Source organism: Peromyscus eremicus, chromosome 5 (assembly GCF_949786415.1).
Source record: "Peromyscus eremicus chromosome 5, PerEre_H2_v1, whole genome shotgun sequence".
Classification (NCBI taxonomy): Eukaryota; Metazoa; Chordata; class Mammalia; order Rodentia; family Cricetidae; genus Peromyscus; species Peromyscus eremicus.
Window position 1 is genome coordinate 103254420 of NC_081420.1, and position 26355 is coordinate 103280774.

Here is a 26355-nt window from a genome sequence, read left to right on the forward strand (position 1 = left end):
TATCTATCTATCTATCATTTTTATGTATATATTTATTTATTCAAGAATTTATTTTTTCGAGGCTTCATTTATTGATTTCCATTTGATGACCCCAGAAAGGAATCAAGATAGCATGGGTCTCAGCATCACCACCTCTCCCAGATGTCAAGAGCTTCCAAGCACATACAGTAAGGTACAGTGGCTTATCTTCTGAGAGAACACCACTGCAGGTATGAACTGGAGGGAGTGGTGAGAACAAGGCCTTTGCTGCACTGGCCAGGTAATGGGGCAATGGTCACTTTTCCAACCTAGAGTTAGGCAAGATGAATCCACAGATTGTGAAATGGAATTTTGTTACCTCTGCCAGAAGACAAGGGTCCAAGGCAAGAGTTCATAGCATCAGCCAGCTCCCTTCCCTGAAGGTCACAGATCATCACCACCCTGGCTGGCATAGAAGAATTTAACCAGAGCAGATCATGCAGTGACCAAAGCTGGAGCAGCTGGCCAGGGCAGCCCCATTGGCATGCTATCTTCTGTACAGCTTAGTGCCTAGGGAGGCAGGAATTTCTTTGCCTTTAAGGATGAACTTCAATGAGCTGCTAAATATTGAGAATTGAGATTGTCTCCATTTGGGGCCATCATTCAGAAACTCATGGCCCAATGCCACACTTGCTGCAGAATACCTTTAAGTTTCAGGTTGGTTTTTCCCAGAGTTCTTGGTCACACTACCTAAATAGATGGTTTCAGTGAATGCTGGCCTTGGGAATGAGCATACATACTTTGAGCAACTGGAGAACAACTCATAGCCACACTTGGCACACACACAGACACATGGCTTAAAGTGATTCTGGAAAACTTTGACCCTGAAAAAGCTACAGAACGGCAGGGACATGACCGGACAGGCCTCATGTATTGGTTTGCTGATTTGAGAAATGGTCTCATTATTTTGGACAAACTGTCCTAAAATTCACTTCACAACCAGCATGGCCTGAAACCTGCCTAGAGGCCTGAGATTAAAGGGCTGTGCAACTACTTCCTGTCCTTGGAAAACTGGTACCCAGCCCTTCTTTCATCTACGGTTTTAAACCAATAGAACATCTTTATCAAAGTGATGATTCTTGCAGTACCCTGTCTGAACACCAGGGGTCAGGAGAACTATGAGAATACTCTTAAGTCTGTACTCTATGGCAGAGAAAGAGCTTCCCCCCTACCCAGACAGAGTTTCTCCATGCAGTAGTTTTGTTGCTTGTCCTGGATCTCGCTCTGTAGACCAGGCTGGCCTCGAACTCACAGAGTTCCACCTGGCTCTGCCTCCTAAGTGCTGGGATTAAAGGTGTGTACCACCACCCCCCAGCAAAGAGCCTCCTTTGAGTACACATGAGCTCTGCCTGATACTTCCACAGGTGCCTGAAGGCATTACTGAACTTCTGCTGTAAACACACCTCTGTAAGGTATGCGTATCTGCTGATGGACAGGACATTTCACCAAGGGGTTTTTAGATGCTAAATAGCTCTCTTGCTATTGGAAAGTTTTATTGTCAAATGATTTCTATGCAATCAAATTTACATTTTACCAGCACATCTTGATAAGTGGGCATAAGAATATGAGTTATGCAACAACCCACACTTCAAAATGTGGATGCTTAATTCACTGGAAAAATTTAGCTAGTGATCCTTTATGTTAATCATTGCCTGGCCTCTGCTCCATGCAACCCATTGACTGCTCTGTGATGGAACAGTTTGGAAACTCCATAGAATTTTAAAACATCAGGGCCCAGGCCACTCTATTGTGAAAAAGGAATTGTTTGTGACTGTTGTCGTTACAAGTTATTCAAGCATGTTGTCTTTCAGTTAACAGTGTTATTCTACAAACGCACACAACACATTTTACCCACTCTCCGGTTGATGCACATCTGAGTGACCAAATTTTGACTACTTTTAATCAAGCTCTTATGAACATCTCAAACAGGTTTTTGAGATCAATATTTTCTTTCCTTTGGGCTAAGACAAGAGAGCAGAGTTGCTGAATCATATAACACATGTGTGTTTAATTTTAAAACGAAGTGCCAAACTGTCTTTTATGACTGTATCATTTTGCATCTCTTCCAGACATGTATGAGGGTGCCAGTGATCCCATATCTTTGTGACCACTTGGACTTAGCTCCTAAGTCTGATTGTATCGGATGAGTGTGAAGGAGTGTCTCATTGCAGGTGTTTAATGGAATTCGAGCCTGTTTCTCTCTTCCACTTGCTCCTGTACTCACTCCCTGACTCCCCCCATAGAAATGCACCTCAGCATCTTCACTCCACGTATCTGCTATGGCCTTGGAAATTACCAGCACAGGGTCTCTGAATGAAGGTGCAGTGAATAACAAAGCACATGGGTTCCACCCCTCCCCCAGCTGTCTTAGTTATTGTTCTAGTGCTGTGAAGAGACACCATGACCAAGACAACTAAATGATTTCTTTTGAAAACATTTAATTGGGGCTTCCTTGAAGTTTGAGAGGATGAGTCCATGACCACCATCTGGGTGGGCAGTACAGCCACAGGCAGGCAGGCACAATGTTGGAGCAGCAGCAGAGAGCTTACACCCTGATCCCACAAGTAGGAGGCAAGAATTAGACTGGGCCTGGCATGGGCTTTTGAAACCTTAAACCCCACCTCCAGGGACACACTTTCTTCAACAGGATCACACTTCCTAATCCATCCCAAACAGTCCACCAACTGGGAACCAAACACTCATATATGAGTCTTAGGGGTCATTCGCATTCTAACCAGCACACCAGCTGAGCTGAAAAAAAAGTCTTGTATCAAGAAGCAGCAGCAGGAAGTCCAAGAACATGGAGAAGCTGATTTCTTGACCCCAAGAAAGGAGGAGCTGAAGACCTCTCAGGCCAGCAACTCATCAGTGCCTTTGGTCAAGGAATTGAGAGTAGGGAGAGCAGCAGCCGGTAGGTGCTGGGAGCACAGACGGGACAGGGGTGCATTGGAGCCACTATAGTGCAACAATAGGAATCTTTCACCGGGAAAGGCAAGGCTGTGCCACAGTTGGTGTCCACACTTCTGGGGAATTCCCTTTGCCAAGGCACCTGTAGGAACACTGTGCTTTGCACTCCCTGAGGCCCCTGAGTCATGCAGTGGTGTGATAGATGGGACCTCCTATCAAGCCATGTAAGTTCTGGGACCCCAGAGGACCTCCTAGGTGAGAATGTGCTCTGAGCTCGGGGCCAGAGTGAGGTGCTTCCTTCACCCCGACTCCATAGAAGTTCTCTGTCTGTGATGTGTAGTCTGCCATGCATTTTCAGATACATGACTAAGGTTTCTAACAGAATGACATTGCCAGTCTCTTGGGTCAGAGATCACTAATTGCAGGGAGTTTAAAGATCTTTTGCTGTGGTGTGTGTCAAGGGTGTAAGGTGGGGGAGGCTTGTCTAGCATAAGATATCCCTGTTTCTGGTACCCTGACTGATGGTTTCTCTATGTGTTGTGTCTTCTTGTTTTCTATAAACCTCCCGAACCATAGTGTATCTTCTCTATGTTCCATGTTAATTTTCATCTTATACTTCTCTTTGTGTGTGCTGTATTTAAACTTCTCACATCCACCAATTCAAAGTGTCTTGTATTTCACAATTCACAATGATGCCCAATTGTCTTCAATATGCCTTTTGTTTCCCCAAAGCATTTTCTCTTTTATTTAAGAGGGTATATCTTGTGTTGTTCAGACCATGGGACCTGCACAACCCTCTCCCTCTGACCAAGTTGGCCTCTTGGTTCACCACTTTTCCTAGAGCAAAGACTCTTTGTGTCATTCACTGTCCTGAGTACCATCCATAAAGCACCATAACCTTTGTGTGAAAGTCAAGACTCCTGTGTTGTCTGTCCTGGACACCAGGGCACAAATGAGGGGAATGCTAAGCACTGGCTCAGTGGCTGAGTTCATGGATACCATCCCCCCGTCTTAGTTAGGGTTTACTATTTTTGTGAAGAGACATCATGACCACAGCAACTCTTATATAGAAAACATTTAATTGGGGATGACTCACTTACAGTTTCAGAGGTTAGGTCCATGATGATCATGAAGGGGAGCATGGAAGTGTGCAGGCAGACGTGGTGCTGGAGCTGAGAGTGCTACATCTTACAGGCAACAGGAAGTCAACTGATTGTCACACTGAGAGAAGCTTGAGCAAAAGAGTCCTCAATGCCCAGCCCCACAGTGATATACTTCCTCCAACAAGGCCATATTTCCTAATAGTGCCACTTCCTTTGGGGGCCATTTTCTTTTAAACCACCATACTCCCAATTTCAAAAATTGCTCCATGACTTCATGCACTGCATTCTCTTGTTGTAGTTTCCACCTGCATATGGTTTAGAGACACTGTAGCTCATCCTGTCATGTCCTGTAAGAGAAACCATTGGTGACTAACTACCATCCAATATAATGTTCTTGAGAGTCCATTGCAGAGTCTTAGATCCATTTATGGCCTCAGCAGCTGCAGCTTGAGCCACTTCCACGTTAAGATGCTTCTTTGGTTGGGAGAGATCATGTTTCTCATGTCACTACGTAAGCTAGGCTGGGATCACACTTACCATCTTCCTATATAAGCAGAGGGCAGACTAATTCATGTTCTCTCTCTCTCTCTCTCTCTCTCTCTCTCTCTCTCTCTCTCTCATCTCTTTTTTTCTATCTCTCACTATCTTCCTACTCACTCCCTGCCTCCCTGAACAGAACAGAACCTGAGTGTCTTCATTTCACATTTTTACTGTGGTCGTGACCATCATTAACATGAGGCCTCTGAGGGATGGTGCAGTGAGTAGCAGAGCACACAGGGATTTCCCTAGCTGAGCTACAAACATATCTGGGCTTAAGAAGCAGAGGGATGCCCAGGATCCATTGGGAATTTGGTTCTTTCTTTCTGAGATTGGAGGAAACTTGGAACTTCTGAGCCCTCATGGTCCAGCAGTTCCTTTAGTTGGGAACTTGAAGTGGAGAGAATATCTACCAAGAAAGAATAGGACCATAGACAGGAGAAAAGTGCATTGGAGAGGTGACATGGAATCAAAGGAGCCCTTGTTGATCAGAGGAGGCAGGAAAAGCTGAGCTGTGCTCTGCCAGGGAAACAGCCAGAGAGACACCAAGGAAGGTAGGTGTCCAACAGTGCCATGATGTGAGGCTCTCTCTAGACTACTATTTAGATAATAATGAAAATAATTTGGAGCCAAAGTCAATTCTCAGGTGGCACTAAAGGCTGTCTGACACTGATGCCCACACCACTTCCTCTAGGAAGTCAGTCTGGACTGAGTGTGGACTCCAGATCCTGTGTTCTTTGATATATGCTGTCAGCATTTTATTGTGGTTCTGAAACTCCTACTTACAGACTTTTATCTCAGGTTTATCATAGGTTCTGAGACTTCAGATTGACATCAGTGTTGGAGCCAGCAAGACTCATTAAGCCCTTGTCATATGGTTACTTGTAATATTGATCAAGGGGTGGTAAGAGAAGTTTCCTCCAACCCTGATGACTTAAGTTCCACTTTGGGTTCCATATGATGTAATTAGAGTATGGACTTACTTAAATTGGCCTTTCTCTCCATATGTCTTGGCAGGAACTGGCCACTAGAGGAGACACATCTCGAAGGTGGAGTGAATAGGGGCTGTCGACTTTAAAAGCACCAGAATTGTAGTGTGTTTTGGTCAAACAACTGTGACCTAACAGGGAGGTGTCCAAATAGACCCTAAGATTATTTAGGGACCAGGGAGTCTGGAAGCAGGCTCAGTAAACTGAGTCGTCAAAGCACAGAGGAGTCTTGAGGATGGTCACACTCAGAGTTCCTGCATTTGCCTGTCTCTTCTGTGACATCTTGAGTAAGTACCTACTCACAGAAGTCCTCTGTCTCGCCTGTGACATTGTGAGTATGTACCAACTCACAGAAGCGCTCTGGCTTCTTCTGTTACAGCTTTCTGTCCAGGAGTGAGGACAGGGTTCCTGGTATCCCAGAAGAGATTCAGAATCTGTGCTGTGTCTTTCCAGAAGGACAAAGAGAGAACAGATAGCAGAGGTGACTTTCCCTACCTCCTTGCCATTGGCTCCAGTCACTACTGATTAATCAGTTTTCCTACAATGAGGACTTTGCCCCACCACACCAAGTTCCTGCCTACATCCTTTTGATTTAAACTCTTGCCTGGACAAGGCTCACAGATTCTGCTTCCTGTTTGTGTAACGTGGATGTCCTATGTAGAGGCACAGACTCTGGTCTGAGAGCTGATCATGCCACTGAATCAACTTCATAGCTGGCTGAATGCTGTGGTCTTTGGGCTCCTGCTTCTCCTCCTCCGTGTGCAGGGTGAGGCTCACTAAGCTGGCAATGGGGAATGACTAGAGTCAGAGCTGCCAAGTTCTGCAAAGTCGGAGGCTGGGCTTGTGGAGAGAAAAGGTGGAGGAAGGGTGGGTGATGGAAATGATAGATAAAAGTGTGCGAAGCGTGTGCCTCCCAATCCCCTAACCAAAGCCCACAGATTTTGTGGACCCACTAGCACACAGAGGGTCAGAGAGTTGAAGATGACTCCATACTGAGGAGACAGTTCAGTGTAAGGAGCTCTGGAGAGCACTAGACAATTCAAGAAAAAGTGAGATGAAGGAATTTTTTCCTCTGTGTCTGGCTATGACTGCAGCTACTACTGACCTTTGGATAAGAATGACAATAATCACAAATTCATGTGGCCAAATGGCTCTGAGTGTGTGAGCTCTTTGGCCAGAGAAATGCTCTGATACCCTTCAAAGGGGTAAGAAATAGGAAAGGTTCCTGGCCCTTAGGGATAGGGAAGCTCCAACACTCACACCTACATACACAGTTCACATGCTATGTACCCTGATAACAATGAGGAGGGAACTCCCACAATCTGTGGGAGGTGATTGCACAAAACTAACCCTGATGGCATCTCTCCACCCAGGTCAGGACTCATCAGAGGCCAGCCTCATCAGAAACACACACACAGGCCAGGTCCGAGGCAGCCTCATCCGTGTGAAGGACACCAAAGTTGATGTCCACAGCTTCCTGGGAATTCCCTTTGCCAAGCCACCTGTAGGACCACTGCGCTTTGCACCTCCTGAAGCCCCTGTGCCATGGAGTGGTGTGAGAGATGGAACATCATATCCACCCATGTAAGTTCTGGACCCAGAGGATGTCTGGCCTTGGAGTGAGCAGTTGCTCTGATCTCTGAGTCTGAGGTCTTTCCTCCATCTTAGCTCTGTGGCAGTTTTTTTCCCATTGTGGGGTGTCCTCCATGCATGTCCTAGAGCAACCTTGCCAGTCTCCTGGGTCAGTGCTGGGCACCCACAGGGAGTTAGATGCAGATTCTATAGAACAGAACAAAGGTAAAATTGTTCACAGATTCAAATTGAGCCCAGTGTTCTGTACAAAAATGGGAGGGATCTCTAGGCATGAGTTATGTGACATATTAAACAGAGAGAGAGACCTTGAATTCAGTGGAATATGCTTCAGATCCTGAGGAGTGCAACATGATGGTTACTTGCTAACCTCATTCTCACAGTCACTGTGACAACCTATAGGGCCAAGTGCCACTCACCAAGGAATGAGGATATGTAACTAATTCCCTCTGGAGACACTGTAGGAAAAAGAAGTTCCCTAAGAGTCTGTACATGGGATGAAGGATTTCTCACTATCTTGTGGGGCAGCAGTGTCCACTGATTCTTTTATCAACTGTGGATACAACACTCCAATATTGCAATCTTAGTTTGTTTTCTGTTGCCATAATAAAGTACCAAGAAAAGTAACTTAGGCTCCAGATTACAATTCATCATGTGGGGGAATTCACAGTGAAGGAAAATTACAGGAGTTGGTCACATCACATGCACAGCTATGAACAGAGAGTAGAAAAAGCTTGCCTGCCTGCCAGTGCTTAGGTCATTTTTCTGTTCTTATACAATTTAGTGTACATCAACAACATACAGCCTGTCATTCCATAGAGACACCTGGAAGTCTGTATATCCCAGACTCAGAAAGGATAACATCCAGGCCTTAGCCAACTGGAGGACTCTCTGGAATTCTGGCTCCATTCAACTTTGATGGAGCCTGTGGCCTTTACCTTGGTGGGAAGGGACCTTAGAAAGGGAATATGGATTAACAGGGCATCATGAAGAGCAGCAGCTGAAGGTGATTGAGGAAAGATCCAGACTCACATTTGGTTTTGACCACCACACATCTCTTGGAATATCTGTGTTATTTCCATTAGGTGTCTGCAAAACTTTGATATGACGAATGCAGAGGGCCTGAAGGATATGAAACTGACTCTCCCTCCCATCTCTATGTCTGAGGACTGCCTACATCTCAACATCTACACACCAGCTCATGCCCAGGAGGGCTCTAACCTGCCTGTGAGTGTCAGGTCATGGTCACCTTGGGGACAGGGTATATTTTTTCAAGATGACTAGAAGGGACAAAAGCAACCTGAGCTCCATTGCAGTGTGGACCCTGTTGAGAAGCTTTACACTATTTGGGTCAAAAACGGCATTCTCAGCCACACTATGCAGATGAAACCTGGGTTAGGGACACAAATCACTGGAGCACTGAATGATCAAAGGCTCTAGCTATTTGATAAAACCAGGACTCATTCTCCAAACTGAGCCCTGCAGAACTGCTTAGGTGCTCAAGGCTCAACACTGAGGTCATCCATTTCTTCTTTTGGATTATCTGCTATACCAATGAGAGTTGATGATCCTTTCCATTTTTAATCTGGAGAGACATCCATGGAGACTCCCATCTAAGTTCCACTATGAAGAGCCTGAGTAATGATGAGATTACTGTATACTTAAAATAATTAATTCAAACTGAGATACATGGTGGGGATGGGGACTAGATATACACTGATGGGGCTACTAGAGGCCTCTGGCCGTGACCAAGTCCCTGAAGTGCTGAGAATCTTTATGTATTTGTGTAGCTGCACAGAGGCACAGCAGTTGATATTCTAGTAAGCATTCCTGCAGAGCTTGGGCTGTCTAGGAGCTTGCTGGAATCTCTCTTGACTGCTCCAGGTGATGGTGTGGATCCATGGTGGTGCACTGGTTGTAGGCATGGCTTCCATGTATGATGGATCCACTCTGGCAGCCACTGAGGATGTGGTGGTGGTCACTATCCAGTACCGTCTGGGTGTTCTGGGCTTCTTCAGGTAATTTCAGGGCTGGGCTGTGCAATGGCAGCTGAGAAGAACCTAGACAGCACTTGAATCTATGTCTCTTCTTCTTCTCAGCACTGGAGACCAACATGCCAGAGGCAACTGGGGCTACCTGGACCAAGTGGCTGCCCTACGCTGGGTCCAGCAGAATATTGCCCACTTTGGAGGCAACCCTGACCTTGTCACCATCTTTGGCGAGTCGGCAGGTGGCACAAGTGTGTCTTCACATGTTGTGTCCCCCATGTCCAAAGGACTCTTCCACAGAGCCATCATGCAGAGTGGAGTGGCCCTGCTGCCTGACCTTATCTCTGACACCCATGAGATGGTCTACACTGTAAGTGCCCTCAACCATCATAGCCCTAGTCTGCCATCTGAGCCTTCATGGTCTTGTACTCTGGTCTTCTGTCCAGTGGGGAAAATAAGGACCATGGGAAATAGTTTTCTTTCCAATAATTTCTCAGAAACTCAGGGTTTAGCATCTACTCACATCTATCTCATACTGGGTGAGTATATTATTGACCAGCAAACTGCTCCTAGCAGCTTCCATCTTTGGCAAAAATAAATATGCATGTGCTTGGGAGATGGTTCAGGGTTTTTTTTTTAATGTGCTTTGGTATTGAAACATCGCTGAGTACATTTTTTTCTAAGCGTTATTTACCTATGTATTTTATGTATGTGAGTGCTCTGTCTTCATGCACAACAGAAGAAGGAATCTGGTACCATTACAATTGGTTATGAGCCACCATGTGGTTGCTGGGAATTGAACTCAGAACCTCTGGAAGAACAGGCAAGTGCTCTTAACCGGAGAGACATCTCTCCAGCCTGGTTCAGTGGTTTTTTATTTTATCATTGTTTTTTATTTTTTATTTTTTAAAGTGCTTAGAGTGCATGCCTGAGGACCTAAGTTCAAATCCCCATAACTCAGAAAAGGCTGGGCATAGTAGCATGTATCTGTATTTGCAATGTTCCTGTCGTCAGGTGGGAGGCAGAAACATGGGAATCCCTGGATGAACACAGAGCAGTTCAGCTAGTGTAGGGTCAGCAAAGGAGAATATACCCTGTCAAATAAGGGGTGTAGGGTTTCTTGAAGAGGGGAAACTTTGTCCCCCGACATTCACATACAAAGGTTGGAACTTATTCTTCTCTCATATATAAAAGAGGGGTGGAGAAAAGAAAACTACCAAAACCTAAAATGAACAAGCATGCACACAGAAAGGGTTTCTCTGTGTAGCTTTGCGCCTTTCCTGGAACTCACTTGGTAGCCCAGGCTGGCCTGGAACTCACAGAGATCCGCCTGGCTCTGCCTCCTGAGTGTTGGGATTAAAGGCGTGTGCCACCACCGCCCTGCTCATAGTTGTTTATAAGTATTTTTTTTTAAATTTTTATTTTGCAATACAATTCAGTTCTACATATCAGCCACGGATTCCCTTGTTCTCCCCCTCCCACCCCCTCACCTTCCCCCAGCCTGCCCCCCATTCCCATCTCCTCCAGGGCAAAGCCTTCCCCGCAGACTGAGATCATTCTGGTAGACTCAGTCCAAGGGTCCTTTTAATAGCTCTCACCTATGAGCAGTAGGACAAAGGGAATGAATTTATACTTATTGCAAGCTACACAGAACACACAGTAAGTTTGAGAATTAGGTGCAATCGCATCTAGTTGGAAGTAAGAAAACTTTCCCTGCTTGTTTCCTTTACAGACAGTGGCCAACATGTCTGGATGTGAGACTATGAACTCAGAGGTCCTGGTGCGCTGTTTGAGAGGCAAGAGTGAAGCAGAGATTCTGGTCATTAATAAGGTTCATATAATTGTCTGTGTGGAAGAGCCTCATCACTCTTTGTGTTCTTTTAGTTCTGTGTACAATATGAACACCAACATAGACTGTTCCAAGTGTAGATTCCCTTCCAGAGTGAGCTGAGCACCCTGAAACTAGTGAGAAATGGGAAAATGGTAGCAGTAACTCAGTGGATATCGGCATATGTATTTCATTGACCTTCAGCATTGAGTTTTATTGTCTCTCAGGTTTTCAATATCATCCCTGCTGTGGTGGATGGAGTGTTTTTTCCCAGGCATCCCCAAGAGTTGTTGGCTTCTGTGGATTTTCGCCCTGTCCCCAGCATCATAGGTGTCAACAATGATGAGTATGGTTTGCTTGTCCCCAAGGTGAGTCTCTGTTCCAATCCTCTGGGAGCCTGGAGACTCATATGCCAAGCAGTAGGAACTCAATACATCTTTAATCCATGTCCATCAGAACCCACACTTAACAGTGTCTTCTGCTTTCCAGGTCATGGGTACTACTCAGACAATAAAGGAAATAACGAGAGAGAACCTGCAGGCTGTTCTGAAGAATACAGCAGCACAAATGGTGAGATATCTCTGGTCCTGTCCAAATAGAGAGGTCCCTCATATCTCCTTCTCAAAAAGATTCCTATTAATAAAGGTCAGTATATGTCTCAGTCAGGGTTTCTATCGCTGTGAAGAGACACCATGACCACAGAAACTCTTATAAAGGAAAATATTTTATTGGGAGTGCTTATAATTTCTAGGGTCTAGTCCATTATCCTCATGCTGTGACATGGTGCTGTGCAGATAGACATGGTGCTGTAGAAGGAGCTGAGATTCCTACATCTTGACTCCCAGGCAACAGGAAGTGGTCTGAACCACTGGGTGTGGCTGGAACACATACCAGACCTCAAAGCCCAGGTTCACAGTTACACACTTCCTTCAAGAAGGCCATACCTGCTTCAACAATGCCATACTTCCTAACAGTGCCACCACTCTCTTAGGGGGATAATTTCTTTCAAACCACCATAGTATATATGTGTGATTCTGTGTGGGGTAACCTGAGAGCATAAACCTTTTTACCTATACTCTATCTCATCCCAGGCCCTATTCTCTCCATTCCAAAGGCTGTTACTTACCTAACCAACAACATGCCTAACCTCATTCTTCCTGCTCTCCTTGGTGTAGATGCTGCCTCCTGAGTGTGGTGACCTGATAATGGAAGAGTACATGGGGGACACTGAAGATGCCCAGACCCTCCAAGCACAGTTCAGAGAGTTGATGGAGGACTTCATGTTTGTGATCCCTGCACTCCAAGTAGCACATTTTCAGAGTGAGTACATCTGTAACAAGGCTTAGGGGATCAGCTCAGAGATGTGCACCACAGGTGAGCACTGTGGAGCAATGTGGTATCCAGGTCTCCTCATGTCTAGTTAAAGAGAGTGACATCTAGGTAGAGAAGAGAAAATGGGTCACTAATACTCTATTGACTCTTGAAACAACTCAGCTGGGAAGGCTATGAGCATCCTGTAGCCAAGGGCTTTCTACAGCTAGTGCTCCAGCCTGTAGCTCCTCCCATTTAAATTTGATAAGTCCAGGTGGCTTAACATCAAGGTATCTTGTCATCAAATCTGTTTCAGAAGAACTTCAGGTGAGGGTCTACTAAATCACCATTTATACCCACCTGCAGGTTTCCATGCCCCTGTCTACTTCTATGAGTTCCAACATCAACCCAACTTCCAAAAGGGTATCAGGCCACCCCACGTGAAGGCTGACCATGGTGATGAGATTCTTTTTGTTTTTGGGCCCTTCTTCTTTGGCATTAAACGTGAGTCTTCTTTATTTTCCTTGAAGTGAGTGAGTTCACAGATGATCCCCTGGGGTCTTCTGAGCTCTCAATCCATTTGAGGAAACCTATGCTCTGGGAGAGAATAAAATCAAATGTATACAATATTATAGCCTAAAAAACTAACTGGGATTAGAATCTGCACCTGTCCCAGTCTAGCCTGTGATGGAGACGACAGAACATTTGGGTAGGAATTGAATTAGAGGCATGCATGGATGCATGGATCATGGATACTTTATAGTGAAGACAGGAGGCAACAGAGTTGGTGGTGGACAACAGTTGGGATTGAGTGTGAAGTATAAGCTAACAGTTATGTCAGGTGACAGGGACTTGAACATTTGCCTTCCTCATGACTCCAGCTGACCTCACTGAGGAGGAGGAGCTACTGAACAGGAGGATGATGAAGTACTGGGCCAACTTTGCAAGACATGGGTGAGAACACAACCCTCTCTCAACCCTCCAGGTGTGGGTCCCTACCTAGGGTTCTCTTTTATGTGGAGATCTCTTTAGCATGCATGGATCTTCCATCACATGATAGAGTTTTCTCTATCCAATAGCACCTTTACACAGATACTTTGTAGCTATGAGATACTTGGTATGTCACAGTGACCTGGCTGGTGGGCCATAGTGATATAGTACTGCTCTTTAGATCTTGTTTCTTAGAGAGAGACATAAAATAGTTCAGGTTCTCTTCCCTCATATGGAGCAGAAACTAGTGGGTGACACTTCTATACCTTTATCAGGAAACATGCCACAACAACCCCCTTAACCACTGGCCTAATTGTTCCACTGCTATGACCCAAATCAGGGTTTCAGACTTTGGATGAGAGTGACTTCACCCTTCCCTTTTGGGTGGCATATCCACAGGAATCCCAACAGTGATGGTCTACCATATTGGCCCAAGTTGGACCATGATGAGCAGTATCTGCAGCTGGACATCCAGCCTACTGTGGGCCAATCCCTGAAGGCCAGAAGGCTGCAATTCTGGACCAAGACTCTGCCCAAGAAGATCCTGGAGATACAGGGAACTCAGAACAATCACATGGAACTTTAGTGCCATGTGTGAGGAATGGTATGTTGGGTTGCGTGCTGATGGGGTCAGCTTGAGGTTCCCAATAATATTGAGTAACCTGGGTTGATTCTAACATTCACATAAACTCTGCCCTTATCTGTTCTACATTTATGACAAATCCTTTGCATGTGACTCTTTATCCTGCTGGGTCATTTTCTGTTAGACCCACTCAATAAATGCTCCAATAACAGTGAGGATTTGTGAGCCCCAAAGTATCCATCTCCTTTCACATTCCACTGGTACGAGGCCCCTTCCATCATTCCTTAAGCTCTCATCTTTGTTGTCTTCTTCTCTAAGACCAAAACCCTCTTTAAGTAAAGCAGAAGCTTTGGAAAATGTTGATGTAGGTTCTTAGAAGAACTAATATTATATTTGTGGGTTGTGTCAAAATCACATGCCCTCTCTCAACAGGTTTATACTTTTGGAGACCATAAGTCCAAAGTTAAGATACCAAGTGGATTGCTGTATTTTGATGACTAGCTCTCTGAACCAAAAATGATACCTTGTGGTTTCACTGATAGATGGGATAATTAGTAGTTCTCATGACCCAGGTCTCCAATAGACCTCACTCTTAATAATATCACACTGGAGTTTCAATATAGAAATATGACTCATAGACACTTTCAGAATACAACATATAGAGGTTCTCATGTCAGTCACTGGATTTGAAAACATCCCAAAGTGTCTCTACCTGTTGTGTTTGTAGATTATATGTCAACACCAATTTCAGTTAAGATAATCTGTCCATTTGTCAATATGATTTCTTTTTTCCACCCTGTGCACCATTTATCTATTCTGTCCCAAAGTAGTTACTTTTGTGTGAGAATTCACTATGCTCATCTTACTTTTCTGAGGATTTATTTTTATTTTTATTCATGAATATGTATGTCGTCTGTGTAAGTATATGACACATGTATTCTGGAGCCCTTGGAGTCCAGAAGACAGCATTAGATCCCCTGGAGCTAGAATTGCAAGTGGTTATAAGCTGATACAGGTGCTAGGAACAGAACTCAGGTCCTTTAGAAACAGTATGTACTGCAAACAGCTGAAACATCTCCCCAGACCCCCATGTCTGTTTGTTTTTGTTTTTTGAATGTGTGGTTTTTGATTAAATAAGCTAATTTAGATCTTTACAAATTTTTATTAAAAGGGACTAATCTGGGGCTAGAGATATGGCTCAAAGGTTAAAAGCACTGACTGCTCTTCCAGAGAGCCCAGGATAGACTCCCAGCACCCACATGGTGGCTTCCAACTGTCTATAACTCCAGTTCCAGGGATCTAGCTCCCTCTGGTAGGTTCTGTAGGCACCAGGCATGCATTTGTGTACATGCATGCATTCATTTTAGTGTATATGTGTGTATGTGGCTTTGTGTGTTTGTATACAATTGTGTGAGCATATGTGCATGTATACATTTGTGTGCCCATATGTGTATGTCAGGTTTTGTGCATGCATTTGTATCTGTCTGTCTGTCTGTCTGTCTCTTTCTCTCTCTCTCCCTCTCTTGTGTGTGTGTGCATGTGTGTGTGCTTGAGACACATTTGTGTGAGTGTGTATGTGAGTCATGTGTGTGTGTGTGTGTGTGTGTGTGTGTGTGTGTGTGTGTGTCCAGAAGAACCAGGTTAGTTACTTTGTGTCTGCTGAGGTGTGTCCTTACTTCCAAGGGTTCTGTAAACATAGTAACACCTACATTTGCATGATCACAACACATCTGTGAAGATGTTTGAACATGGGGTGAGTCCTTCATAGCAGGGAGGGGTGTCAGAAGGTCCATACATGTATAGAGGTTCTATCCCCTGTCTCCCTGAGCACTTGTCCATGTATGGGGGATTTCTCCTTATTTCCATAGTTTCCCTGAAACCTCCTGGCCCCTGTGATAACCCCTTTCTCCTTGATTGTCCATATACATGACTTTCATTCTTACCTCTTTGCTGTTGCTACATATTGTTGACCTTTCTAATTAATATCCTCTCTTTTTCTTTATATCATTATATAAAGGTGCTAAATTGTGATCAAGCTTCATGAATTCTCACAAAACATTTTCTTTCTGTCATTAAGAGGCCAGATCCTTTGTGCTAGAGACTCTGATATGTCCTAGCCCCTTACCTCTGACCTGCTTTCCCTACAAGTCAGCTTTTCCCAGAATGGCAAGCTCTCCCTTTTAAAATCCAGTGCAGGGAAGACCAACCACAGAACAGCCTGGCCATTGAGGTCAAGGTTAAGATTATTGATTGTTCATCATGGACACCATGGGCAGAGAAGGATACCCTCCTCTGTGGCCTGAGCTCATTATTGGGGTCCTGCTGCCAATGATTAAGACACACCAGGCTGTTCAGGTAACACAAAAATCTAGTTCCATGTCTTTGTTCTTAGAAGAGCTGGGATAGTCCATCTCCAAAAGCCCAGCTGTTCCTTCAGAGGGGAAGTTGAGGGAAGAGAGAACATCTGCGTAGGCCAGGAATAGAAGCACAGATAATTTGAAGGGGAGACACTGAATTGATTGACCTCATGCCTTGCTGGCTGGAATTAACTAAGAGACAGACTTTTGGATGGGACTTGACGAGCATTTCCAAGAAAGATTAGCTGAGGGGAGAACCTCCTCCACAGTGTGTCCCACACATAAAGAGGTCCACGTAAACAGCAGTGTTCCTTGCCTTCCTGCCTCTGCCTCTTCCTGGTGAATGAATCTAACTGACTCTGCTGCTGATGATACCATCCATTGATGACATCTGACTCCAGCTTCTTCAGCCTTCCAATGTGTATTGAAGACTAGAGACTGTGAGAATCTTCCAAGACATCAATGATAGATTGGAACTATGGCACTGAACTTCATGGATTAAGCGACTATAGGTGTTCTGAGCCTCTCTAAGGTGCAGATGGCTATTATTAGAGCACCCAGCCCTTGTCATGTAAACCAGCAATTCTAGTAAATCCAATCCCACTCCCCCCCCCCCTTTTTTTTTTTTTTTTTTGGTTTTCAAGACAGAGTTTCTCTGTGTAACAGCCCAGGCCATACTGACCCTGAACTCATCAAGATTCACCTGCCTCTGCCTCCCAAGTGCTGGGATTAAAGGCATGTGCCACTACCTCCTGGCTGTAAATCCCTCTTTATAACATATGCACATTTTACCTCTTCTACTTCCTTAGGAAACTCTGCCTAATACTGCTGCTATAGAAAATCATCTTAGGCTGTGAGCTCAGTGGTGAGGCAGATGGTTATGGCCCAGCTACTTGGAAGGCAGAGACAGGAGGATTCATGAGCTCAGGATTCCAAGAGCAATACATATAATACAGGGTCATTAGGTTTTACACATCAATAATTATATATAAACATGCTTGTATGGCTGTGTGTATATCATAAGTTTGTAGCTTATAAACAATAAAATTTTTTTTCATAAGTTTGGAGATATAGAAGTCTAGGTCCACAATGCTAGCACATTTGCTGTGTGGCAAGGCTAACTATCTAGCCCAAAGATTGTAACTCTTGTCCTCTCAGGATAGAAGATATAAACAATGGTGCCCATGACTTCACAACCTTCACAACTGTTCCAGTTCTTAATATCGTTACCTTGGAGAATCAGCTTCAACATATGACACAATTAGGTGTCACCTGTGACTGACATGTAAGACAATCCACCCATTCATCTATTTATTTTAGAAGTGGTGAGTGATATATTTTAAGGAGATCTAGACCTGTCCCTTAGTCACTCTAGCCTGAGTCTCTCTCTCTCTCTCTCTCTCTCTCTCTCTTTCTCTCTCTCTCTCTCTCTCTCTGTGTATGTGTGTACTGGAGTCTGTTGAAGCTTCTCCCTATCCTCCAAGACCTGGAGATACTATGAGGTTCATGTTCACATGCTCAGGACATCTGTGAATATGTTTGACTGTGAGATGTGTCCTGGGAGTGAGATGGGAGCATCAGAAGGTCCAAAAATGTCCAGGAGAAGAGCATCCAATCCCTGTCTTCCTGAGTACCTGTCCATGTAAGGAAGGCTATTTCTAACTTTCACAAATCTCCCTACAACTCTTTGGTTCCTTGCTACACAATCATTCTCTTTCATCTTCCATAGTATTAATTTATGTTCTTACTTATTGCTGTCCCTAAACCTTTTTTGGGTGCCCTATTTAAAACTTTTACTTAAACTTTATGCCATCCACAAGTACCACCTGCACCAATTGGAAGAATAGATGAGTCACTGATTTCCTAGATAAACTGCCCCAATCTTAGGCACTAAACCCCAGAGCATATCCTGTGGCCCTCCCTCTCCCATCTCAGCCCCAGCAAGGCAGTTGGGCCCTGCCCCCAACTCTGCTGAAATTATACCACTCTGGTGCAGTCCCCAGCAGCCAGTCAACAGGGAAGGAACCTAAGGGCAGGCCACTCCACCACCCATTGGACTCTGTAGCCTACAAGACCCACTGTGCTGCCCAAACTCACTGACCCCATCATCCTCCCCTGGTCAACCATCCCTTGCAACATCAACAGCCTATAGAGGCATAAGCTCCCCCTACACCAGTTGAAAGAACAGCAACTCCTATAGGCACAAGCACCACCTACACCATTTGGGAGAACAGACCCACTCTGCTGCTCAATCCCACCTGCCCCAGCAGCCTCCCCATGAACAACCCTCTCCAGCAACATCAGCAGATCCTATTATAGGCACAAGTGCCACCCACACCAGTTGGAAGAACAGGCACAGGCAAAACCTACACCACTCAGAAGAACAGATCCATAGGCACAGGTACAGCCCACAACAGTTGGAAGAAAGGACCTCATAGGCACAATTAAGTCCACACCAGCCAGAAGAACTGGATGATATACTAGATATAGGCACCAAAATCCACACAAATGTCAGCTGAGACAATCCTACATGACCTGACAACCGACCAGCTAATCATCTGAACCCTTGGCCATTCAGGCCAAAGACAATAAAGGAAACAGACAATATAGGAACAAAAGACCCATCCAACAAAACATCACAAAAATCAACACCTGTACCTATAACTATCTGAAACCCAGATGGGTAAACCACAGTGTAAGAATACATTTACCAACATAAAGAGCAACATAGCACCACCAGAACCTAGAGGTTCTACAACAGCAACACCTGGACATCCCAGTGTGGATGATGCAGAAGAAAACAACCTTAAAAATAGCTTTATGAAGATGACAAAAGCCCTTAAAGAGGAAATGAAAAATTCCCTTAAAGAAATCTAGGACGAGACAAACAAAAAACTGGAAGAAATCAATAAATCACTTAAAGAAAGCCATGAGAAAAAACAATCAAACAGGTGAAGGAAACAGTTCAAGACTTAAAAATTAAAAAGAGGCAATAAAGAAAACCCAAACTGAGGGAATTCTGGAAATAGAAAATCTGGGTAAATGAACAAGAACTTCATATGCAAGCATCACCAACAGAATGCAAGGGATGGAAGAGAGAATCTCTGACACTGAAGATACAACAGAGGAAATAGATTCATCGGTCAAAGAAAATGTGAAATCCAACAAATTCTTAACACAAAACATCCAGGAAATCTGGCACACCATGAAAAGACCAAACCTAAGAATAACAGGGATAGAAGAAGGAGAAGAATTCCAGCTCAAAGGCACAGAAAACACATTCCACAAAATCATAGAAGAAAACTTTCTGAACCTAAAGAAGGACATGCCTATGAAAGTATAAGAAGCTTACAGAACACCAAATAGACTGGACCCAAAAAAGTCCCCTTGGCATGTAATAACCAAAACACTAAACATACAGATTAAAGAAAGAATATTAAGAGCTGCAAAGGAAAAAGGCCAAGTAATACATAAAGGTAGACCTATCAGAATTACTCCTGACTTCTCAATGGAGACTCTGAAAGCCAGAAGGTCCTGGACAGACATTTTGCAGACACTAAGAGACTGCAGATGCCAGCCCAGACTGCTATATCCAGCAAAACTCTCAATCACCATAGATGGAGAAAACAAGATATTTTCTGACAAAGCCAGATTTAAACAATACCTATCCACAAATCCAGACCTACAGAAAGTACTAGAAGGAAAACTCCAACCCAAGGAAGTCAGCTGCACCCACAAAAACACAGGCGATAATCTCACAACAGCAAATCCCCAAGAAGGGAAACACACACTCACACTACCACTACCACAACAAAACCAAAAAAATAACAGGGATTAACAATCATTAGTCAATTTATCTCTTTTTTAAAATAATTTAATTTAATTTTACATATCAGCCACGTATTCCCCTGTCCTCTCCCCTCCCGCCCCCCACCTTCCCCCCAGCCCACTCCCCTTTCCCATCTCCTCCAGGGCAAAGACTCCCACAGGGATTCAGCTCAACCTGGTAGATTCAGTCCAGGCAGGTCCAGTCCCCTCCTCCCAGGCTGAGCAAAGTATCCCTGCATAAGCCCCAGGTTCCAAACAGCCAGCTCATGCACTAAGGACAGGTCCCGGTCCCTCTGCCTGGGTGCCTCCTAAACAGTTCAAGCTAATCAACTGTCTCACTTATCCAGGAGGCCTGATCCAGTTGGGGGCTCCTCAGCTATTGGCTCATAGTTCATGTGTTTCCATTAGTTTGGCTATTTGTCCCTGTGCTTTTTCCAAGCTTGGTCTCAACAATTCTCACTCACACAATCCCTCCTCTTTCATGCCAATTGGACTCCTGGAGCTCCATGTGGGGCCTGGCTGTGAATCTTTGCATCCACTTCCCTCAGTCATTGGATGAGATTTCTAGCATGACAGTTAGGGTGTTTGGCCATCCCATCACCAGAGTAGGTTAGTTCGGGCTTTCTCTCGACCATTGCCAGTAGCCTATTATGGAGGTATCTTTGTGGATTTCTGGGGACCTCTCTAGCACTTTGCTTCTTCTTATTCTCATGTGGTCTTCATTTATCATGGTCTCCTATTCCTTGTTCTCCCTCTCTATTCTTGATCCAGCTGGGATCTCCCGCTCCCCCAAGCTCTCTTTCCCTCGACCCTCGCCCTTCATTACCCCCACTCATGTCCAGGCTGTTCATGTAGATCTCTTCCATTTCTCTGTCATTGGGCAATCCCTGTGTCTTTCTTTTTTTTTTTTTTTTTATGACTCTTTTATTTCTTTTTTTTTTTTTTTTCCTGGTTTTTCGAGACAGGGTTTCTCTGTGTAGCTTTGCGCCTTTCCTGGAACTCACTTGGTAGTCCAGGCTGGCCTCGAACTCACAGAGATCCGCCTGGCTCTGCCTCCCGAGTGCTGGGATTAAAGGCGTGCGCCACCACCGCCCGGCATCCCTGTGTCTTTCTTAGGATCCTGTTTTCTAGGTAGCCTCCCTGGAGTTGTGAGTAGCAGTCTAGTCATCTTTGTTTTACATCTAGTATCCTCCTATGAGTGAGTACATACCATGTTTGTCTTTCTGAGTCTGGATTACCTCACTCAGGATGATTTTTTCCAGATCCATCCATTTACCTGTAAACTTCATGATGTCATTGTTTTTCTCTGCTGAGTAGTACTCCAATGTGTATATGTACCACATTTTATTTATCCATTCTTCAGTTAAAGGGCATCTAGGTTATTTCCAGGTTCTATTACAAACAATGCTGATATGAACATAGCTTAGCACGTGCCCTTGTGGTATGATTGAGCATTCCTTGGATATATGCCCAAGAGTGGTATAGCTGGATCTTGGGGGAGATTGATTCCCAATTTCATAAGAAAGTGCCATATTGATTTCCATATTGGCTGTACAAGCTTGCCTTCCCACCAGCAGTGGAGGAGAGTCAATTTATCTCTTAATATCAATGGACTCAATTTGCCTATAAAAAGACACAGGCTAACAGAATGGTTATGAAAACAGGATCCATCCTTCTGCTGCAGACAAGAAACACACCTCAACCTCAAAGACAGACATTACTTCAGAGTAAAGGGTTGGGAAAAGATTTTCCAATCAAATGGACCTAAGAAACAAGCTGGTGGAACTATCCTAATATCTAACAAAATAGACCTCAAACTAAAATTAATCAAAAGAGATGGAGAAGGACAATTCATATTCATCACAGGAAAAATCCATTATGGTGAAGTCTCAATTCTGAACATTAATGCCACCAAAACAAGAACAACCACATTTTTTGTTTTATTTAAGATTTTTAAAATTCATTTTGCATACCAACCACAGAACCCCCTCTCTTCCCTCCTCCCACTCTCCCCCCCACTTCCCCCCAACCCCCCCTCCTCCAAAAGGGTAAGGCCTCCCATGGGGAGTCATCATAGCCTGGTACATTTAGTTGAGGCAGGTCCAAGCCCCTCTCTCTGCATCAAGGCTGAGTAAGGTATACCACAATAGGGAATGGGTTCTAAAAGCTCATGCACAGGGATAGGTCCTGATCCCACTGCCAGGGCCCCTCAAACAGACCAAGCTACACAACTGTCTCCCATATGCAGAGGGCCTAGTCTGGTCCCGTGCAGGCTCCACAGCTGTCAGTCTAAAGCTTGTGAGTTCTCACGAGCTTGGTTCAGCTGTCTCTGTAGATTTCCCCATGATGATCTTGACACACCCTCCTCCCCACCTTGCTCATATAATCTCTCTTCTCTCTCTTTGACTGGACTCCTGGAGCTAGGCCTTGTGTTTGGCTATGGATCTCTGCATCTGCTTCCATCAGTTACTGGATGAAGGCTCTATGATGACAGGCTATTCACCAGTCTGATTACCGGGGTAGGCCAGTTCAGTCACCCTCTCCACTATTGCTAGTAATTTAAGCTGGGGTCCTCCTTGTGGATTCCTGAGAATCCACGGTACCAGGTTTATCCCTAACCCCGTAATGTCTCCCTCTATCAAGGTGTCTCTTTCATTGCTCTCCAACTCCATTTCTCCCCCAGCTTGACCTTCCTGTTTACTTATGTTCTCGTCTCCCATCCCTTCCCCTCTATTATTATGTGTGGTATGGTGTGTGTGTGTGTGTGTGTGTGTGTGTGTGTGTGTGTGTGTATGCATGCATGCATGTATGATGTATGCATGCAGGTAAGCATAGCTATAAGTGTAGAGGTCAGAGGACAATTTTCTTGAGTTTTGGCTCTGTCTGTTTTGATCTACTGCCCAGTGAGCACTTGTCATCACACGCTTCTGCTGCATGGGTGGAACTTCTTGCCTTTCATGCCAGAATGGACTGAAAGGCCCAAAGTGTGATAACAATAAATCTTCTTAGTGAAGTAGTTTCCCCCTCCACCCCTGCTTGTCTCTCTCTGTCTCTGTCTCCCTTTCTCACTCTCTCTCCAGAAGAAACACTAAAAATTTAGGGAAGCATCTATAACCATATCCATCCAATTATTATATTTCAGGCCCATTATTTTAAGTATTGGCATCTTCACACTCGGTTGGTGTGAGATGATCATTTTGAAGGTGAGTCAACATTATCTCTTCTTTCCTTATTTGCCTTTTTTTATGTGTTTCTGATTCTGGGGATTGGGCCCAAGGTCTTTCACATGCTAGACAAGTGCTCCACCATGAGTTCTAGTTTCAACACCTTTCCCCCCACTTTTTTGGCTTTTTATTTTGAGACAGAGTTTCACTAAGTTTATCAGATGGCTTTGGGCTTGCTCCATAGCTCAGGCAGGTCTTAACCTGTGATCTTTTGCCTCAGACCTCTGAGTAGTTATAATTACAGGACTGTGCCACCTAATTCAGCTTTATTTTCTTTTTTGGTGGTGCTAGGCATTGAATCCAGGGCTTTGTACATAAGCTCTCTACCATCGAGCTGACCTCTAGCCCTACAATTTCTCTAAAGGTTCAACATACTTTCCACGTGATTCAGTGATTCTGCTCTAGGTCTGAATTCTAAAATTTGAAAACATGTGATCATATGAAGTCATGTGTGTGAATATCCACAAAGCCTTATTAAAAGAAGCAAAACCTGTTAACACATGTGCAGGCAAAACATTCATACACATAAAATATATGTCTTAAAAAGTAGCCAGATCTGTGTGGCTAGAGTAAACTTGCTGTACAAGCATGAGTACCTACCTGGGCTCAGACCCTTGCACATATATAAAAGCCAGGCATATGTCAGGCATGGTAGTGAGCACTTGTAACCTCAATACTAAGAAGTGGGGACAAGCAGATCCTGGATGCTAACTTGATAGCCAGTCTAGGTAAATCTGTGAGACCCAGGTTCAGTCAGAGATCCTGTCTCAAAAAATAAATGGGGAAATAATTGAGAAAGGTATCCTAACATTAGTCTTTGGTCTTAACTTATGCTTGTAAGAGCTAATACACCTGCTCATGCACACATGGGAGGTTAGTCATACATGGGGAGGATTAGTCATACATGGGAGGATTAGTCAAACAAGAGAGGCATGGGAGGTGGGGGTAATAGAATATTTAGAGAAAACAGTGTGGTGACACAATTACCCACATGGATGCCCTGGCAAGTGGGAGGTGGTCAGGTGGTACTGAGGTTTCAGGGGGACTGTGAAGGGCAGGAAGATACCTCCCTGAATGAACAGGGCCCCATAGAGCTAGAGGGTAGGAACCCCTACTCCTTGACATGTCTGGATCTCCTGTTTCCCACCACAATCCCATATCCAGGGAGGATCTCATAGATGACTCTTTTAGTAGATATATGCAGTGGTCAAGTAAGTGTGGCCCTCACAGTGTCTTCAGACCAAATGGCACTGGAGTAATGGCAGAAGACAGGACACAAGGAACCTGCCTGGGCCCTCTCCACCTACCTGCCAGGTAGTTCAGGGATCAGCATCCTGTGTGCATACCTAGTCCTGCATCTCACAAAAATGAATCCAATCACCACTTTGGACAGAAATAGAAGAGGATATGGTTGGGGATTTAGCTCAGTGGTAGAGTGCTTGCCTAGCAAGCGCAAGGCCCTCGGTTAGATCCTCAGCTCCAAAAAAAAAAAAGTTTCCTTTATATTTCCCTATTAATTTATTTTATTGGTTTTTTTTTTTTTTGGCTGTAGAGTGCATTTTGCTTAACTCCTCTTTTTTTTTTTTTTTAAATATTTCTTATTTTACATCTCAACCACAGTTTCTCCTGAACCCCACCACAAGGATAAAATCCTTGGGAATGGAATTGCTGCTATGACTTACTTTTTTTTTTAACTTTTTAATTTTTTAAATTTAGCTTCTTTATTGATTTTTTTGGGAGTTTTACATCATGCACTCCAATTCTGCTCAACTCCCAGTCCCCCCATATCCTCCCTTTACCCCTACAGCACCCCTCCACAAAAGAAAAGAAAACCAAGGAAGCAAGCAAGCAAACTAACAAAAACAAAAACAAACCAAACCAAAAAAATCTAAACCCAAACCCCAAAACAACAACAAAAACCTCTTCGCTTCTCCTTCTTCTTTCCTGCCTCTCCAACACCTCTTCATTTGTCCTGGTGGCACTGGGAGCTTCTGTATGTCATACAGTGTACCCTTTTGTCCTATCAGCTTTACTAGCAAATGTTCATTGCAATGAGGCATTGGTCTTGTTCAAGGCCTCTGGTTTCCGGTACAACATCATCACTGGATCCTCACCAAAATTCCTCTGGGATATCCTGTCACCACCCAGAGTCATGGGGATCCTGCGGGTATTGTTCCACAGGACCAGTCCCTTCATGAGCTCCAGCAGGTCCTGGATGGGGTAGATGTTAGGGTGGGCCAAACCAAGGCTTGGCTATGGGCCTGGGTGGTAGCTGAGCTGGTCAGTCTGGGCCACTGGGGGCATCTGCCTCAAGAGAGGGGGCAGAGCCAGGTTCCCTATGTCTAGTCCTCAGGGTCGGTTCACCCTTGCCTGTGGTGAGGGGTGGGGGCTATCTCTCCTGAGTGCAAGGGTCAGCTCTCCTGTGAGGGTCAGGGCCAGCTCACTTGCGGCAGTGTCCAGCGAAAGGCAAGGCCAGCTTTTCCAGGATCAGTGAAGGGCGGGGCCAGCTCAGCATGGCCTTCTGATTTCATCTCCCATAGTTCCTAAGGTCCCCTGAGGTGACCTGGACCACAGATATCAACACAGACCCCAGCTATAGCTGGACCACGGACCCAGACATGGCCCTTGGTAGCAGCTTGGGCCCTGACGACATCCTGGCTCTGGGTGGAAGCATTGGCCCCTCAGGTTGGGGTGGTTCTGGTGGCCACATGGCCCCTGGACATCACCAAGGCCTCATGTTGTGGAGTTCTATGTGATGTTTAGTGCAGTTTGGAACTTGGACTTCAGCACAGACTCCAGCCGTGGTAGGACCACGAACCAGACATGGTCCTCAGCAGCAGCTGGGGCTAGATGTCACTATTGCCCTAGGTGGCAGTGCAGGCCATTCAGATAGGTACAGGCCTTCAGACACCAACATGCCCCTGATCTTGGGTGTCTGCATGGCCTTCAATGTTAACAGGAGCCCCAGACGTCAGCACAGACCCTGGCTACAGTAGGGCCAATAGACCCAGGCATAGTCCTCAGCTGCAGCTCGGGCCTGGATGTCACCACCGCATTGAGTAGGTGCTCAATGCTGCACAGGGTACTCATATCTGCATGCAT

General features: G+C 44.9%; 1 protein-coding gene and 1 pseudogene across 4 annotated transcripts; one reads left to right on the forward strand and one right to left on the reverse strand.

Annotated features, from left to right (window-relative positions):
* Nucleotides 1–505: 505 nt before the first annotated feature.
* On the reverse strand, nucleotides 506–871 carry LOC131911106 (methionine-R-sulfoxide reductase B1-like; annotated as a pseudogene).
* A 5332-nt stretch (nucleotides 872–6203) lies between these two features.
* LOC131911814 (acylcarnitine hydrolase-like) lies at nucleotides 6204–13951 on the forward strand. 4 transcript variants are annotated; one of them, XM_059264190.1, is made up of 12 exons: nucleotides 6204–6320; nucleotides 6928–7138; nucleotides 8230–8371; nucleotides 9029–9162; nucleotides 9244–9506; nucleotides 10869–10963; nucleotides 11188–11328; nucleotides 11450–11530; nucleotides 12136–12280; nucleotides 12638–12775; nucleotides 13153–13225; nucleotides 13661–13951. In XM_059264190.1, exons 1-12 carry the CDS (start codon nucleotides 6245–6247, stop codon nucleotides 13845–13847), a joined length of 1686 nt encoding a protein of 561 aa, XP_059120173.1. In that variant the 5' UTR covers nucleotides 6204–6244; the 3' UTR covers nucleotides 13848–13951. The 4 variants fall into 4 exon arrangements, with proteins under 4 accessions (XP_059120173.1, XP_059120172.1, XP_059120174.1 ...); XM_059264189.1 differs by having other exon boundaries at nucleotides 9244–9502; nucleotides 10865–10963; XM_059264191.1 differs by lacking the exon at nucleotides 10869–10963 and having other exon boundaries at nucleotides 9244–9502.
* The last annotated feature ends 12404 nt before the right edge of the window (nucleotides 13952–26355 follow it).

Bases quoted from the DNA above. Each gene is read 5' to 3' on its own strand.
- LOC131911814 (XM_059264190.1), top strand. From the start codon at position 6,245: ATGCCACTGAATCAACTTCATAGCTGGCTGAATGCTGTGGTCTTTGGG. The intron at 11,329-11,449 runs GTGAGTCTCTGT...TCTGCTTTCCAG, and splicing joins ATGGTTTGCTTGTCCCCAAG to GTCATGGGTACTACTCAGAC. The intron at 12,281-12,637 runs GTGAGTACATCT...ACCCACCTGCAG, and splicing joins CCAAGTAGCACATTTTCAGA to GTTTCCATGCCCCTGTCTAC.